General features: G+C 46.2%; 1 protein-coding gene across 4 annotated transcripts in view; it reads right to left on the bottom strand.

The window, feature by feature from the left end:
- Nucleotides 1-17,120, bottom strand: part of LOC119213146 (C-terminal-binding protein 2) — a 72,239-nt gene that overhangs the window by 38,708 nt on the left and 16,411 nt on the right. For 3 of the 4 annotated variants that reach the window (XM_037464220.2, XM_037464221.2, XM_037464224.2), the window contains exon 2: nt 2,173-2,393. In XM_037464220.2, the coding sequence (XP_037320117.1) occupies nt 2,173-2,242 (70 nt within the window). In that variant the 5' untranslated portion in view covers nt 2,243-2,393. The remainder of the gene's footprint in view (nt 1-2,172; nt 2,394-17,120) is intronic. The other variant, XM_037464222.2, reaches the window with a different exon arrangement.

The following is a 17,120-nucleotide window of genomic DNA, read 5'->3' on the forward strand; positions in this document are numbered from 1 at the left end:
GGAAACAGGTTATAAAGTACTCACAAAGTAACATTTTATGAATCTTATTTAATCTGTCCAATAGGCTGAAAAAACTCTTCAGCATTTTACAAGCAGTTATGCAATTAATTATTTCTAGGCCCAGGACCACTAACTTCCTGAAGTCTCTCCTGGTTGCCTGGCAACTAGGCCAGGCCAAAAAAAACCCAAAAGAAATGGCCATGAACTTTTTAGAGGTGGTAACATGCTTATCTTTGGTCACAGCTAACCAGCTGCTGCTGGTAGCAACACATTCCACCTACAGACATAACAGTGGTGTCTATCATCCGACTCTCTGCAACACAGCAAGTGAGTGCATTTCACCAAAAAACGTTTGAAAAAATATATATATATATATAAATAGTGTCAGATGAGGTTTGCGGATGAAATATTTGAACGGACATCAGCGGGATATCATTTATATTGAAGATTGAATTTACCTGAATGAATAAAATGTGGGAGGATTTCTAAAATCGCGATCCCCTTTAAGATTAATTAATTGCAGATTGTTGTAGCCACAATTTCAGACTTAAAAAAAACCATTAAAAAATCACCGTCACTTTTCTACTGCAGTGGCCCGGACCCGAAACCTAGGATTTGATTTCTCGAGCTAAATGGGCTTTTACAGGATGCGCGGCATAAGTCCTCCATTCCATGTGCGCCACACCGAGGTGCTTACATCATGCTGCAAAACAAACACGCTGGCACCGAGGGGGGGTAATGGTGCGTCTAGCTTCATTTTCCAGGGACTGCAGTCGTGTATAGCCCTCCCTGCGCCGGCTCCAGGTGGGCCCGGCAGCTTAACAAGCCTCTCGGGGACGCAGGCAGCAGAGAGGAGATGCTTCTACCTCAGGACGCAGTCTGACAGACACACAACAACATGCCGGGCAAAGTCAAACAAGTGGGTTTGAAAATGCTCATCCGCAAGCTCCACACGCAGTTCATCCGCCCACACAAAGACTCGTAGTCTTTGTTGCCCGGGCCAACTTTGTAACTATGCTCACGGCGGGAGGGGGGGGGGGGGCTCCTTTTGTGTGTTCAAGCCCTTCGATGCAACGCCACTCTCTAATCCTAATATGCACCGCAGCACGTGGTGTAAAAATTAGCCACTTCCGAGAGAATCCCTCCAATCGCCCGCTGTAATCGAACTCCCGATGTTTAGATATTCTCCATGACCATAAGTCACATGACGGACACGCCTACGTAAACAAACACAGAGGCTGGGGTGAAGCCATAATCTCATTTACACCCTTCTGGATGCCGAGGTCAAAACATATACATTATTAACTGTAGTCTCTGACAGGTGCTGTGTGCCAGGAGAACATTATAGCAATCAATGAGTATTGATGATCAATAGGTCGTAGGTCGTGCTAACAATAAGGTTGCCTGGATGGGGGTTTGTGTAGCTCTGAAGCAGTGTAATATGTGTTGAACAAGCTAAATGCTGCAAGTATGGCAGGGATGTTCTTTTTCAAAATATCACATAATGACACTTAATTATAATACCAGGAAGCCATTAAGTGGTTTTGCAAGTGAAAATAAAAAATAAAAAACCTAGGTAAAATGAAAACAGTTTCCTTTTTAGCATCTGGTTTTTACCATTCAAATACATTGAAAGGCTGCTGAAAGAATAGTTATATGTAATGTACATTTTGAAAATCTAGCAAATGTAGACCGGTTTTAACCTCTATCTGTGTATTTGGTTTTTAAATAATCAAATCAAAGCTGACTTGATTACCGCTCTGACATACTAATCAAAGGTATTTGTGCTCATACCTAATCATTTTTCCGTCTTTGCGAAGAAGATAGAAAAGATGCAGTTGGTCATTTAAACAGATCTTCTCTAAACTGACACACTGTACAAACAAATTCTACCACTGCTGCTGCTTTCATTGCTCATAATAATATTATTTACAAGGGAGGAGAGCACTACTCGATACACTAAACAATACCACACACCCAAGTCAAGTTCAAATAACTGTCAAGTCCAAAATCTTGACCCTAAATAAGAAGTGACTCAGCGGTCCTACTTGTGTGTATTGAGAGCGGGGCCTTGGAACCCAAGTGTTTGTTGTGCAAAGTGCAGAAAACAAACAAAAGTGTGACTCTTTGAGAGCAATGAGTGATGGTAAGAAGTTAAGGACGGACACATACTCATAAGTTTACCTTCGCAGATCCTGTCTAGCCTCTGCCTCTTCACTTTGTGTTTGTCAGTCAGGGACATGGCGTCAAACACAGGACGGCACGGCACGGGGCGGCGCGGCTCGGCTCGGGCACGGCGCGTCTCCTCCTCGGCCGCGAATGCTGGAACGGTTTCAGACTCCTAGTGCACTGTCAGCACTATTCCACGGGGCATACCGCCTCGGCACATACACCTGCAGGGAGGGCACGAGCAAAGAGAAGTCCTGGATTAAACACAACAATGACCCACAGACACACACACACACACACATTTTAAATACACACATTATTGATGTAAAAGCAGCAAAAGAAACTCTGGAAGGCATTAAAGGGTCCTTGACTACAAAGCCACTCAGCTGCTTACTTGCAAAGAGCCTGGGAAGCTGTGGGCGATAGAAATACAGAAAATCAGTGAATCACACAGACACGCACGCAGACACGCACTTACTCGGATACTCTTGGTGACAAAGTGCCCCATTTGCTCTAAAAAAAAGAAAGAAAAAAAAATGTCACGAGGCTTCCATGCTGTAAAAAGTGCCACTTTTCTCCTTTTTGAAGTGTGCTTTCTTTCACTGACAATCACTCATCTGAAGCTTCATCAGACTTGTCACATTCCTTTTTGATCTCCGTGACATCTCGACTCAGACGGTAAATAGCAATCCACTTTTTCTTCTCCTTTCTTTGCCCTCAAAGCCATTGGAATAAAAAGAGAGCACAGGCATCCGTAGTAATCTGACAAATGTGGATGCAAATGAGCAGATGTGAAACAAACAGACGCAACATGTGCTGGGAGATTTGTCATGTGACACAATGACGTGCTGCACCTGAAAGTTGACAGATTGTCATGTAATGACACATTCAGGCCAATAGAGGGTAGTTAAAATCTCCTCAGGAGAGGAGCACACGGTGCCACCTACACCTCTATACCATGCAGGGCTGATTCATTACCTCCTTATTTGTCCACTGGGCTCGAGGAAAAAAACAGTTCCTAATGCAATTTGTAATCCCATCTACTTTGACCAGATTTGGACTGACAACTTTAATCGTACTTGGTATTTCAGATTACAGACACGCTGGAAATGTCTTTTGGCAAAGCCTTGGGTTTTCTGTAGCTGGCAGACACACTGGCAAATATATACGTACAAATGCATGTTTGTTGGAGAGAAAACATGCATTTGTTTGGCAGTGCACAAAGAGCACAGTGAGGATCAGCATTTTAGAGAATTAGAGTAAAATGATTGCAACACAACGGGATTAAATGTTGCACTGAAGAACTCAAATTCTCCTCCAGAAGGCCAGAAGCGCCTCTCTACTCGGGAAGCTCTGACGCCACAAAAAATACAGCGCCGTCTGGGAGAAAGCATGAGGGCAAAGAGTTACACCTCTCGTAGCCTTCATCATGGCCTTGTTTAACGTGGCACGATCAGGACATGACTGCACATGTGGGACCATGCAGACCATCAGACCGGGAGGTACACAGAGCGCTGCACTGCACTTTAAGGAAGAGAGCAAACTCTTACATAACATCTGAGTCTCTCTTGTTGAACGTCGGCATAAATATGTCACTCATTTCTGTGGTTTTTATAGACCAAATGATTCATTTACCAAGATAACCAGGGGCGTTGCCGTCTTAAAACTGGAACAAGCAATTCTGGTCACTTCGGGAGGGTCTTTCCAACCAGGCAGTGCCCTGGCCCCAGGGTGGCAACGCCTGCCGGAAGGCCTCGCCCTGTTCCTTGATTGATTTCACTTCTTCCCTCTTGTCCCGCCTTCTTCCTTTTCATGTGTCCATCTCTCTGTAGTGCTGCTGCCTCTGAGGTCTCTCGGACAGAGACATCAATCACCGGGCCCTGTTCCAGCGCTGTGTGTTTGTGTGAGTGTGTGTAACATAAAGAGGGAGAGCGACAGAGAGGGAGGAAGGCAGAGGAAATGAGCCCTCACAGATTCTCCCCAATACTTATCCTCTCTTCTCTAACCCATGATCTGCTTTTGCACTCATTCCCTCAGCCAGCTTCAAGCAGAGAGCGCCCCCGAAACAAAACAAAAAAACGAACAACTACGCGGCATTATCGAACACAGCCAAGCTTTTATGTAAGAAAAAAACAAAAATTGAAACTGAGCACTAACTGCTCAATGATTCAAAAGAAAAAGCTGAATCGAAGCCAGCAGGCCAGCAAGCCAGCAAGCAGGGCCTGAAAGGGTATTTAGCCGGGGATTCACTCCCAATCCAAACACAAAGGTCATATACATGAATCTTAATATTTAAGAGGCATTAAAAGTCAAGACGATCAATAAACCTCCCGGCCACCGCTCCTCGAAAGAGAAACATTTGTGCGCGAGAGGCAGAGCCATTAAGCGTAGAAATCCATAGCTGTGATGACCGTCTCTACGTCTCCCAAGGACGTGACGGCCACACCCACAGTCCAAACTCTGCTCAATGTCAGCGGCACACAGGGATCACCGTCCGAGAGGGGGAAGGGCCGTGGGACAGTAGTTTAATACAATGAAGACGAGCACGAGCAAATGGGCGGAAAATGAACCGAGAAGTGACTGATGTATTCAAAGGAATAGTTGTAGATGCTGAGAATACATAGAGGACAGCAAATGTTGGTCATACAAATGGAATGAGGCAATCTATTGGAAGGAAACCTGGCTGGCATGGAGTTTCATTTTTTTTTTTAAATTGGCAATTTCCCTAGCTAATAATTTATATGATGAAATGAGGAATCATCTGTCTTTTTTCTGTTTTCATATGCATCCAAAAACCTTTAAACTCTTGCCAGGACAAAGGAAGCTAAAGCTAAATTAAGCGAAATTCAGTCTCCGCCCAGCATGATGCATTTGACGCCGCGAGAGAATGTGGAAAACAAGAAGAAATTAATTTGCGACGGCGTCTACCTGTAACATGGAGAGATTTAACGAGAGACGAACACTAACGTGATTCTCTCCGATGTGACTAATTGACTTCACCGGAATAAGAAAACAATTTGGTTTGCTGAACAGATACTAGCCCTTGACAGACTCTCATTAGAAAGAGGTGATTAGTTACACTGACACTCATTCGTGTGTGTGTGTGTCTGTGTGTGGGGGGGTTGTCCCAGGGGTCATTGCAGTAACCGGCATCACTCCGTGCGTTGACAGGGATCGGTGCGAGTTTTAAAGAAGACGGACGCAGCCTTGTTTTCGGACATGAGGGACGCGGTTAGAAAGTGAGAGGCGGCTTCAGCGCCAGCCGATGACAGAGTTTGAGAGATTGAATAATTAAAAAAGGTCAGGCTACCTGCCTGCTGTGTGTGTGTCTGTGTGTGTGTGTGTGTGTGTGTGTGTGTGTGTGTCACACCCACACATTTCTGAGCTCGGCACAATGCACACTGGGGCAGAGACTGAAGGGACTTAGTCATTTGGGGGGAGGGGAGGGCTGATCATTTTCCCTGGAACACAGTGTAGTTTGTGAACTAATTGGGTGAATCCATAATTAATTTGCTGACATTAAGCCGTCGGGTGTGCTCCACTAAGACTCTTAAGACTTCCACTTTCTAAGGACGTGCTGAAGTGAGCCTCGGGCTCACCGCTGATGGGGGGGTTGGGGGGGACTCCCGTTCTGATGCTTCACGATGAAGGTTCTGACATTTAGAGGAGATATCTAACAGCAATCCGTTTTCCACACATGCCAGTTAGGGGAGGGGAGAGGGGGGGGGATTAGTTTAATGGAGGCCCGCGTTCTCTCTGTGAAACATTTAAGTGACGGATAAATCCAGAAAATCCATACTCGACGTGTTTTCAATTCACGTCCAAATTATTTCTCACCCGCTTGTTCCGCTGTTACTCGGCGAAGAAAAACATCACCGCTGAGAGATGTTATGAGTTCTCACTGCCGCTCCTGGTGCTGATGAGACGTCTAGGGCTTTTGGACTTAATAGAGTAGAGCGACAGTGTGCGCACACATTGGATCCACCATCACAAAGACATCAGGTGATTATGAGCAGCTCATTTTTTTCTTCTTCTCAGATTTTAAAGAGAACTTGTTGCTCTGACTCGCAACCTTAAGACACAAAAGGTCTGCAAAACAGCAATCGCGGAGTATGTTTCCTTTGATTTATGATATTCACTCCAAACAATGGAGGCTTTGGTTTGGTTAAGAAATGGTCTGGATTTTCTCACTTAGTGACGACACTGAAACAACGATTGAATCTGCCTTGTGTATCCTCCAATTACCAATCACAATGTTTAATCTGATGCACAGCCACATTACGCACTGATCGCTCTCTAGTGTCTGAGTTGATTTCAGCATTTGCCTCCTAATTATTATTTTAAATAAACAGCAGCTGCGTTTTTTTTAACATATCACTTAAATAATATCTAAAAAGCTCAAAAGATTACAATAACGTAGGATTACATGGAAATAGTCTTTTGATTAAGATCTGTTTGAATTGCATTACGTAACCATAAATCTTTTTACTGTACAACAATCTTTTACAGCCAATCCAGTGTGTGTGTGTGTGTGTGTGTGTACAGAAACCACACTCACACTGCTGGGATTTGATCAATCATCCGATAGATAGAACTCCAAAAAACATTTGGACAGCGTTACGTATTTTCGGGATAAACAGTGCCTCGACTCATTGTGCTGAGTGATGAAATCAGTCCGAGGCGAGACATTTATATCGGTGATGGATGGATGGTTAGAAAGATTACGATTATCTCACTGGTTATTTTTAGTAAGCTGACAAATTAGATCTCATTCGGGGTGGGAGCTTTAGATGAAATCATTCAATGAGCTCTGAAGTGTGTATTCCTCTTCCTCAGCTGAAGCTACAACCTCTTTGCTCGTCTCAATGTGAGTTCTCTGCTAATCCTCGCCAAGATTTAGAAAAAAATAATCACAGGGCGCTCGCTTTAAGATAGAGTTGGATAACTTCAGCAGTTACTTCTGCAGACTTAATTTCCCTGAGGAGTTCGACGGGGAAGTTATCTGACAGGGTGCAGTAGGAGAGAAAAAAACGCACAGCAGTATCCATCCCTCTTACATCTGATTCTTATCAAAAGCCAAAGCTCTGCGGGTCCATTCAGAGTAAAAGCAAGAAAACGAAAAGAAAGTAAAACCTCTGACAATTAACACTTTCACCCAAGGAGGGAAGAAAAAAATCTCAATCCTCTCAGTGTCCTTTAGAGCAAACACGTCTCTCAATGACAAAATTGTTTACTTCTGATATTGCAATCCATTATTAACCCCTTGTTATTTCCCCCCAAAAGGGCCCCTGTTTTCTTTCCACTAGAGCCCCGTTTGAACAATCGGGGCCATTTTGTCCTGTTCAAATGCCGGAGTTCCTCCGGAGGTAAATCTGTCAGCGCGCAGGCCAAAACAAAGGGAGGGGAAACAGGAAGGTGCGGACTCCCTGCAGCAAGCAGCAAAGCCTCTACTATTATTATCAACTCGCATGCCCAGATCCTCAGCACCTCAGACGCGGGAGAGTGTGATTTCCATCAACCGCACTGAGGCCTGGGACAGCGTGGGCAGGTGACAGCTTGACACGATTATATTTAGCCCGCCGAGCGCCGTGTGAAACCGAATGCCGTCAAACTGCAGAATTGTTGCACTGGTGATGAAAATTGTGCACAAACGAGGCAGTTTCTTGAATTTGCTGAGGCCCACCTCGTGCTATTTACATCCGATCAATACGCTCTCGTTTCTCAGAGTTCCAGAGGCTGAGGTTATCGGCGCGAGCTGCAGCCAGAGCTGAAAACAACTTCCAAGTGCGGGGAGAAAAAAAAACTGCCTGCGGCGTGATCGGGAAGGGGGCGGGGCCGAGGCGGGCTGTCTGGGCTGACACCGAGGCGGCGGCGAGCGCGGCTCGTACCAGGGTCCTTCCAGGAAGAGCCGGCGTGATTCAAAGCTTCCTGGTGCCAGGAGAACGAGGAGCTTTCCCCCCCAGAACGTGCACAAGCACACACACACTCACACACAGAGAGTCCGGCCCCCTCCCTGAGGACGGTGAGACGGCCAACTCCGAAAGGTACTTGGGCTTACTTTGGGAAGGGGCCAAGTCAAACAATGAGTTGATAAAGTCCAGAGCAGAGCGGTGGGAGGAAACCGGAGAGAGAACACGAGGTTCGTCCTGCGCTGCATGAGGTTAGATTCACACAGCCAGGAACACGCCAATGAAGCCAGTTGGGAGGGTCGAATTTAAATCGATCCTATTGGTGACGATGCCGTTGTACTCACGGAGGGGATGGCTGAGGTCTGGGGGTCACGATAAAGAAGTCAGACGGAGTTTGGATTTTTTTTTAAAAGAGGGCTGATTGATGTTGTGGTTCAACTTTGACCTGCCGTACGCACGATAGTAGAAGAGTTTTGCTATGCACTGTTTAGTACCAACAATACCAGACAAAGTACCCACAACTTTAAATGTGCGCCCACCCACCTCCCCCTCCTGCACTTCAAAGACTACATTTTGGAAAACTGCAGCCAATAAGTCACTTTACCGGAGGCCCCTCTGATGGATCTCAACAAAAGGTTGGCTTCTCTCCCTCTTCACCACATCCTACCATCTCAGGCCCTCCTAATGCGCCATGCTTCCAGGGAATATTACGGTGGCCGAGAAGGTTCAGACAAATACAAAAGCAACAACACAACCGCAAATGCCACAACGCAACACGAACGCCACAACACAAAATACAAAAGGCACATCACAACTGCAAATGCCACAACACAACACGAACGCCGCAACACGAAGATACAAAAGCCACATCACAACCGCAAATGCCACAACGCAACACGAACGCCGCAACGCAACGCGAAAGCGAAAACGGAAGTAGCTGCCCACGGGAGCGAGCGTATTTTGGAGGAACGCCCACGGGAGCGAGCGTATTTTGGAGGAACGGAGCTGGAGGATGGCAGATCGTTTAAGAAGTAAGTGAAACATGATTCCTTACTTTAACTGTAGCCGCAAGGAATCATGTTTCACTTACTTCTTAAACAATCTGGCATCTTCCAGCTCCGTTGTTACGTGCCTACTGGTTTTTGAACCTACTGGTTTGGCTACGCGTTTAGATGTTATTAAGAGAGTAATCCTACTTGGGCAATGTGCTAGAAAACCTGACAGAACTATGTATTTCACGCTACGCCACCAAAAACCAGTTGTCTTGGCTCACCCTGAACCAAAAGATGTTCTTGCCACTGACGATTTGCAATTTCATGATAAGTAGTGAAATCAGTAGGGGCATTTGACAGCTCGGTTGGCCGACGGCGTAGCGCCGCCGTCTTATAAAGTTTTGCTATTTTGCTCGACTGCGAGTTCGAATCCAGGTTGTGGCGATCTTTTAATAAACGTATGTTCTTTTATTTATTTCTTTATACGTAGCGGTGATGTAGTGCTCACTTATACAATCATAACCGCTGCATTGGATATGGGATACATTTTGAACATTTTCAGAAATATGTTTGCGACTGTGTGACGGATCAGGTGACCGAGGCAGACAACATCTGCCGCTGTCGGGGCAAAACAAACACGCACGCGTAGCCAAACCAGTAGGTTCAAAAACCCAGTCGGCACGTAACACCGGAGCTGGAGGATGCCAGATCGTTTAAGAAGTAAGTGAAACATGATTCCTTGCGGCTACAGTTAAAGTAAGGAATCATGTTTCACTTACTTCTTAAACGATCTGCCATCCTCCAGCTCCGTTCCTCCAAAATACGCTCGCTCCCGTGGGCAGCTACTTCCGTTTTCGCTTTCGCGTTGCGTTGCGGCGTTTGTGTTGCGTTGTGGCATTTGCGGTTGTGATGTGGCTTTTGTATTTTCGTGTTGCGGCGTTCGTGTTGTGTTGTGGCGTTTGCGGTTGTGTTGTTGCTTTTGTATTTGTCTGAACCTTCTCGGCCACCGTAGAATATGACTGACACACACACACACACAGCGAGACACACACACGTGTATTAACACACAAGCACATAGCTCAGTCAATTAGTCGTGGCCCAACCTTCCAGCTGAGGGATAAATGGTGTGGAGTCTCAGCAGGCTTTTGTGCGAAGCTGTGCTCCTTGTCCGCCATATGTAGAACAGCTCTCTGGAGGAACGCTAGCCCCTCCGCCGCGAGGAGGGGGCTCCAAGTGCTCAGGATTATATTAAAATATGACCACAAGGACCCCCAGCTCCCATATCAGAGCTGGTTTGGGTAGCAAGGGGGGGGGGGGGGGTGCTCAGCATTCCAGGTCACTCCACTTTTAACCACTCGTTGTAACCTGTCCGCTGAAGAAGAGCCAAAATAGGCTGGATGTTCTCAGTGGGGGACAGAAACTGACTCTAAATGGGCGTCCACAGTAAGTCATCTGTGGCCATCTTTTCCTCAGTGTGGAAACCACCGGGAAAGGGGTCAGCTACTTTTTCAGTACCTCACAATCATGCCCGTCACTGCCCGTATCAGATCCCTCCCTTTCCCCCGACAGATAGAGCAGGCTTATATTAATGTTTTCCAAAAGCTCATCAACAAAAATCTATTTCCCGGGTGTGAAAAATGCCAATTCAGTGCAGGCGGGAGGGAGACAGAGAGACGGACCCACGTGTTTCATATTCAACAAGCTCAGCGTAGAAGGAAGCTTTAATAAGAGGAGGTCGAAACAAAACTAACCTTAAAAAACTAGCCTTAGGTGCAGTAAATGAAGTGGGTGAGTTGCCTCATCTCCGATGACATAACATCATTTTAACACCTGACACGGCAGGTAACAAGCGTCCACCACCACTGCGCCGTACAAGGCACACACTCCACACAAACTTTTCACGAGATGTCACACACACACACACACACACGCACATACACACCCTCCTAAATCAACCTCTGATGTTAGCAGGTCAGGGCAAATGCAGGTGTTTATGCGAAAGACATCGAGGTACAGAAACACACACATACACACACACACATGCACACACAAAAATGCAAACGCAGTCACACAACAAGGTGAAAAATTAAAGGCTGGGTCTGGTGGATTAACTGCAGAATAAAAGTGCTGATGGGCAGCAGTGGAGGAAAAACAGCTATTCATCACCCTGGCACAGGATCAAACTCACACACCTCTAAAATGCCCGCCGCTACCTGGAGTCATTACAGCTCTCTTCCCCTAAAATGAAGGTTGTCTCCCCAGCGTCTCCTCAAGTGGAAGAAGTAGAAGAGAGTTTTTTCTTTTCTCCTCTGTGAGCCTTTTTTTTGTTTTTGTTGTTGTGAAGATCATCAAGCATGCAGCCGGGGTTATTTCCTCTAACAAATGCGGCCGCCGTGTTTTTTGCCGATGCTGCGTTTATGTGAACATGAGGGGAAACAAATTGGGAGCGTCTTTGTGAAACTTAAATTACTTTTTACACCGTCGGCTCTTCGTGCCGCTCTTTCAACTTCCACTCAGGCGTGCACATTAAATATTTTTTAGATGATTAACGTGCAATAACGTTTGTGGGTGTCAAACATGTCCAGAGAAGCTTTGGGGCTCATATGCCGTTGACTCCCAAGTCACTCAACTAAAGTGGAGGAACGCCATACAGTGTCATTCATCATCTCGTTATAATAATGATCCCAGTTACCGCCGCGCAGAGGGAGGCATCGCCTTCACCTGAGACATTTTCCCTTCGTGGAGATGTTTCATCACACAAAAAACTGAGGTTCACTTGATCTTCGATTTTTTCTTTTTTAAATATATACGTGAGACATTGGATGTGTGGCGTGAGTGCGTGTGAAAACTTGCAAAAGCGTGTTTCGCACGGGGGAAACCGTGGGAGATGGCAGCCCTGTAGCTGTGTTGCCTAGCTTGACAACAACAGTCAAACATCAAGCAAGACAGCAAATAAGTTACTCAATAGTCCAGCAGAAATATAAACATGCAAAATAACCTACAATTTCACTCCTGTGGGCCTATGTGATCATGAGGTCAGAATGCACACAGAATTGTACCAAATAATACACACAATTTTCATTGTCGTTTTTCAAAAACGGGGTAAAATTGGCCTTTAATTATGCGTCCATCTTTAATGTACCCAACCCACATAGCTTTAGGTTTTTTCCACCTCAAACACTGTCTGTAAAATTATGTAATTCATACTTATGGAAATAAATATGTAGTCATATAGTCAGATACGGACAATAGGCCTACATAGCCGTGTATAATCAATGCTATGATTTTACCATGTTGTTTTCATTAATATCGTGCTGTGGGCTAATACTAATATGAATGCCAAGTGTTCAAAAAGCTGGGCAGAAACAAGCTGGTGAAAAAGGGAACCTTACAGATGTTTTATTTATTACTGTCATAGATAAATATTCCAGTATCTTATTTGTGGTATCGCATCGAAAATATTAAGTATCGTAATATTTTGGCTTTTTTATTTTGGCTTGGTATAGTATCGAAGTCATAATTTTGGTATTGTGACATCCCTAATTAGATGCTGAGAATAGGATCAAGAGTTCCTAGATACTGAATCTGTTCAAAACACAGTCCAAAAACCAAAGATACTCAATGTACAATTAAATCAAACAAAGTTGATTTGAGAAGCACTCATCAAGCAATCTTTGCTCCACAAGCTGCCATCTGTTACAGATTGGCTTCATCTCTCAAAGGCCAATCATAGCACCATTTTATCAACAATCTGATCATCAAAGGAGGCTAATATAGAAACATTGATATGACTGTAATGTCATCAGCTTTGTCTTTGAACTGCTTTAAGTGCTGTATAATATCAGTGCTCCACTAGATAGGCCATTTAAATGCATGAAGCCTGTGGTCTCGTGTGAACGTGGTACATAAAGATCTGTGTGTGTGTGTGTGTGTGTGTGTGTGTGTGTGCAGAACCCGCTCAATGGGAACTCCTCCCAGGCCCTGACAGAGCATAGCCCTACACGACAGGGGAGGAAATAAAGGGATGGATCATGGGATTGTATGCCCACAGAGGAGACACTGACTGCCTCGGGCTTTGGTTCACTCGTATTGTCTTGAAATCTCACACAAAACCTCACACATACATGAGCACAAAAAAAAAGTTTACATTTTTTTTTAAAGACAGATATCTTCCTCCTCTGTTTCTGTGTTCATTCATGAGCCAGCCGCCATCAGACACCCCTCCGTGACAATCGGCGAGACAATCAGCGATGGCCTCCATTTCAACTCATTGGGTCATGGGGGTCACCGCACCCTTTTTAAAGAGGCCCCTGTCACAGCGCTACGTTTCTCCCCTACCGGCCACATAATGTCCCCCGGCACAAAGCTCTTGTACGCGTAGCAGCCCAGTGACGCAACATCGCCAGCAAATGAGACCCCCCTTTTTTTCAATAAAAAAAGAGAAATAACTTTACTCAACCCTGCCAGGGCGACTGAAATAAAATGAATAAGTGAACGCAGCGCGTTTTGCCACCGTGTTGGACCACAAACAGAAGAAATGTCTTTTGAGAGGCTGGAGATTGTTTCCGTATTGCTGTGAAGGTGACGTTCCAACTTTATACTTGTTTTGTTCATGGCCTGGGGGTGGGGGAACGAGGAGGGGGGGCTGCTGTTTCTCAGTGTTTATCTTTGGATGGCTAGTTCTTCATTATTTGTTTCACCGCTTTAGTCGTTCATCAAGCAGACCAGTCATTGGTCCCATCTTGGGCTTCTTTCTTTGTTTGATATCCTGTTGGATTAAATATCTTTGGACTTGCACTGTCAGACCCCCCCCCCCCCCCCCCTTGATGTTAACAATCCTGTGTTGGACATATTGGACATTTATATACGGAACAATAATCTGCCAATAACAGATTAACCGATCTTGAAAATATTTTTTTGCAGCTCTACATTTTCTCTCACAATATGTGACAGAATATGCTATCAGAACTAATAATGTCTTCTGAAGTTTGACCCCATCCATCTGCTCCTAGGAGCGTACAACAGTCCCAGAACACACACGCAGACAAACACAAAACACACCACCCCCACTCACCACACAGAGCGCTGTGTAGATTAAATGAAGTGCATGGAGAGCAGGAACCCATCACCCTGCAGAGGCCACTTCACTGGCGCTTTACTTGCCAGTAGACCCCCCCCCCCCCAATTATAAAAGCACAGGGCTTAAGTCAGAGGTCACCGGGGATGTTGGTGGGGGTCGGCCCCTTGTGGGGATGACCTTAGCAAATTTGCGGGAGGGCAGAACGTGACCCTAAGGCCACCAGGTGAGAGTCCGGTTTAGAGGTGTTGAAAAAGATGGTGACTTGGGTGTAGCATACGCTGCGGATGTAGCCTGGAACCACCCCGGGGACACGTTTAGTTTGTTTTTTTTTCCGAGAATGAGAAACCTGATGCTTGAGGAAAAACTGCCGGGAGTGGACACTCTTTTAGCCAAATTAACTTCCCAAGTAATGGTCGGAAAATATATATACAAGAGCAAGGAGGAGGGCAAGGAGGGAAGGGGGGGAGGCAGGACAGTGGTGTATGTGTGCGTGGTGGGGGGGCTTTGGGGGTTGGAATCTGTGCAAAGGAAAATCGAATGAACAATTGCACCCTGAGCCGAGTCTGCACCACACTGAATGGTGGCAACGCGGTGAGTTATGGCGCGCGGAGGGCCGAATTAACTCTATATATCAAGTCGAGTCAAACTAGTTCAGGGGTGAGGGGCCGTGCTCCTCAGCTGACAAGGGGGGAAGGGGACGGGCATAAGAGGGGAAAAATAAAGTAACTCAACATTACTATCGCCTGCCATTAAAGTTAACCACTTCTCCCTCCGCGGAGCCATGAAGCTGTCAAACTGACCCCTGATTTATTCCGCCCTCGTCCAGGCTCCTGTCCTAACTGTCGCATGCCTCCAATTAATTTCTTTTCTTTTTTTGTTGCTCCCCGTCCCTTTCCTGTAAATGTAATGAGATTGTAGAGCCCAAAAACTGCTGACCGCCATTAACGTGCAATTCTTGAAGAGCACTAGAAGCCAGCCACAAACGCTTGGATAATGAGGTTTTTCTCTCTCTTTTTTTTTAAGTGCACCATTTTGTCCGAGGTGTAATGTATTCATCACATCGGGTTTTCAGATCTGCACATAACAGCGTGACCGTAGCTCAAAGAGGACAGACATTCCCTCCAGCGGAGACAGAGGTCCTTTCGATGGCAGCGCAAGTCAAGCGAAGGCACTGGACAGCGAGCGGTAGGGCCAGAAATTCATATCACGGTATTTTGTAAGATTCTGACGGTGTCTCGGTATACCAATTTTTTGTGGAGTAAAAGCATTCATTCATTGACGCCAAACCGGCCAACTGAACCCTAGGCATTACCGGCGGCTCGACCAGCTTTGCAATGAACTAACTTACGCGTTTTTTCAAAAACCCTCCAAACAGCACGCGGTTCCTCTCTTGATCACAGGTTGATCATGAGGGTGTCTTCATACCGTAAGAAAATTTGAAATTGGTATACCAGTATACTGCCCAGCCCTAGCGAGTGGTGATCAGATGAGGAGGAAAAAATGGCGAGAGTTGTGACCTGCAAACAAGGTCAATACCAGGCTAATTGAGTGGCAATCTTTAATTGCCCCAATTATATGCTTCAAGAGCGTCCAGGAGGCTGCCGGAAAGCGGCCGCCTGTCGGGCCGTGGAGGTGCTGTACCTGGCCGTTGCTGGTAGGCCGGCAGGTTCACGACGGGAGGCTTAAAAATAGACCCGTTTTTGGCTGAAATCTGAGCGCAGCTGGCAGCTGTTGGCACGGAGGGACTTTATTTCCCCATTAAACTATGCAAGGACAATTCACTCCCTTTGGCTGCCCAATTCTGTGTTAGAGAGCAGTGAGGCTCCACTAGTTCTTCATCGTCACCGTCCTCGTCGACGCTGGAGCAAAAAATGAAAGTCGTAAACCGGATGTGTTGAGTGTGGCGCGCGGCACTCTGAAGATTGATATGTTCTCATTGGCGACTAATGACTCTTTTGTCAGTGGAGAAGGTGGGGGGAATTGCGACGAGCCGCGGTGATTGACATGTTTGGAACAATTAGAAGCCCGAGGCGGCGAGTGTTTCTGGCGTGTTTTGTTTTGTCTTTGGTTTGCGTACTTGGAGAAGATTCATTAGCCTCTTGCATGCAGGATTTGCGGTCTGCGGAGCGAGAGGGACCCAGCCCAAGTGAAGCATGTCAAATTAGGAAGAAGAAAAAATGAAAAAAGAAATCAAGCTGGGACTCATTAGAAACCTCAACAAACGCGGCATTCGACCGCGGACGTGTGCATCCGCCGCCGAGTGCGTGCACTAATAAAAACAGGAGCGCTGCTCTGCGCGGTTTTAAGTTATTTTCATCATAGCAGTTTGTTTTATGAGGCAACAGAGCTGAGAGACTCTCCAAACAACTTTTATGAAAGTGAGGATCCAGCGGCCCGGTGGGAGCTGAAGTGCTAAGCCGATGCGCCGACAGAATTACTGCTCACTGTCTGCAGCCTGTTCCACGCTTAGCGCTTGGCCGGCTCAATGAGCTGGGAAGCGCGTTAAAACCCACAGACGCACTCTGACGTGAGGTTTAATAACGAGTAACGCGCCCTGCAAAGTGCAACCGAGGCCCAAAGATGTAATGCCGCCGGGACCAGCTGTGAAAGAGGGGCAGGAATGCAGAAAAATGCAGAGGAGAGAGAGTCAGGTTGCATTCACGTCTCAGCCGACAAACACAATATTCACCCCCCACACCCAGAGCATGGCTGAAATATATGGCGAGAAAGATATGGCATTCATATCTAGCGCAGCTTCACCCTCCCGTGACGGGGAAAGGAAAGTCCAGGTGTTTGTGTGGGGCAGAGGCAACTGCCCCCCCCGCTCCCACCCCAATTCACTGATCTCTGAGGTTAGAGGAAAGCAAATCCGTCCCAGGCCACGTCCACGCCGAGGCCTTCAAACAGCTGACTTTACCAGCACAACAACAACGCCTCAGCAATCATCCAAAGGCTGAGCCGTACAAACCC

The sequence above is a fragment of the Pungitius pungitius genome, chromosome 21 (assembly GCF_949316345.1).
Source record: "Pungitius pungitius chromosome 21, fPunPun2.1, whole genome shotgun sequence".
Taxonomy (NCBI): domain Eukaryota; kingdom Metazoa; phylum Chordata; class Actinopteri; order Perciformes; family Gasterosteidae; genus Pungitius; species Pungitius pungitius.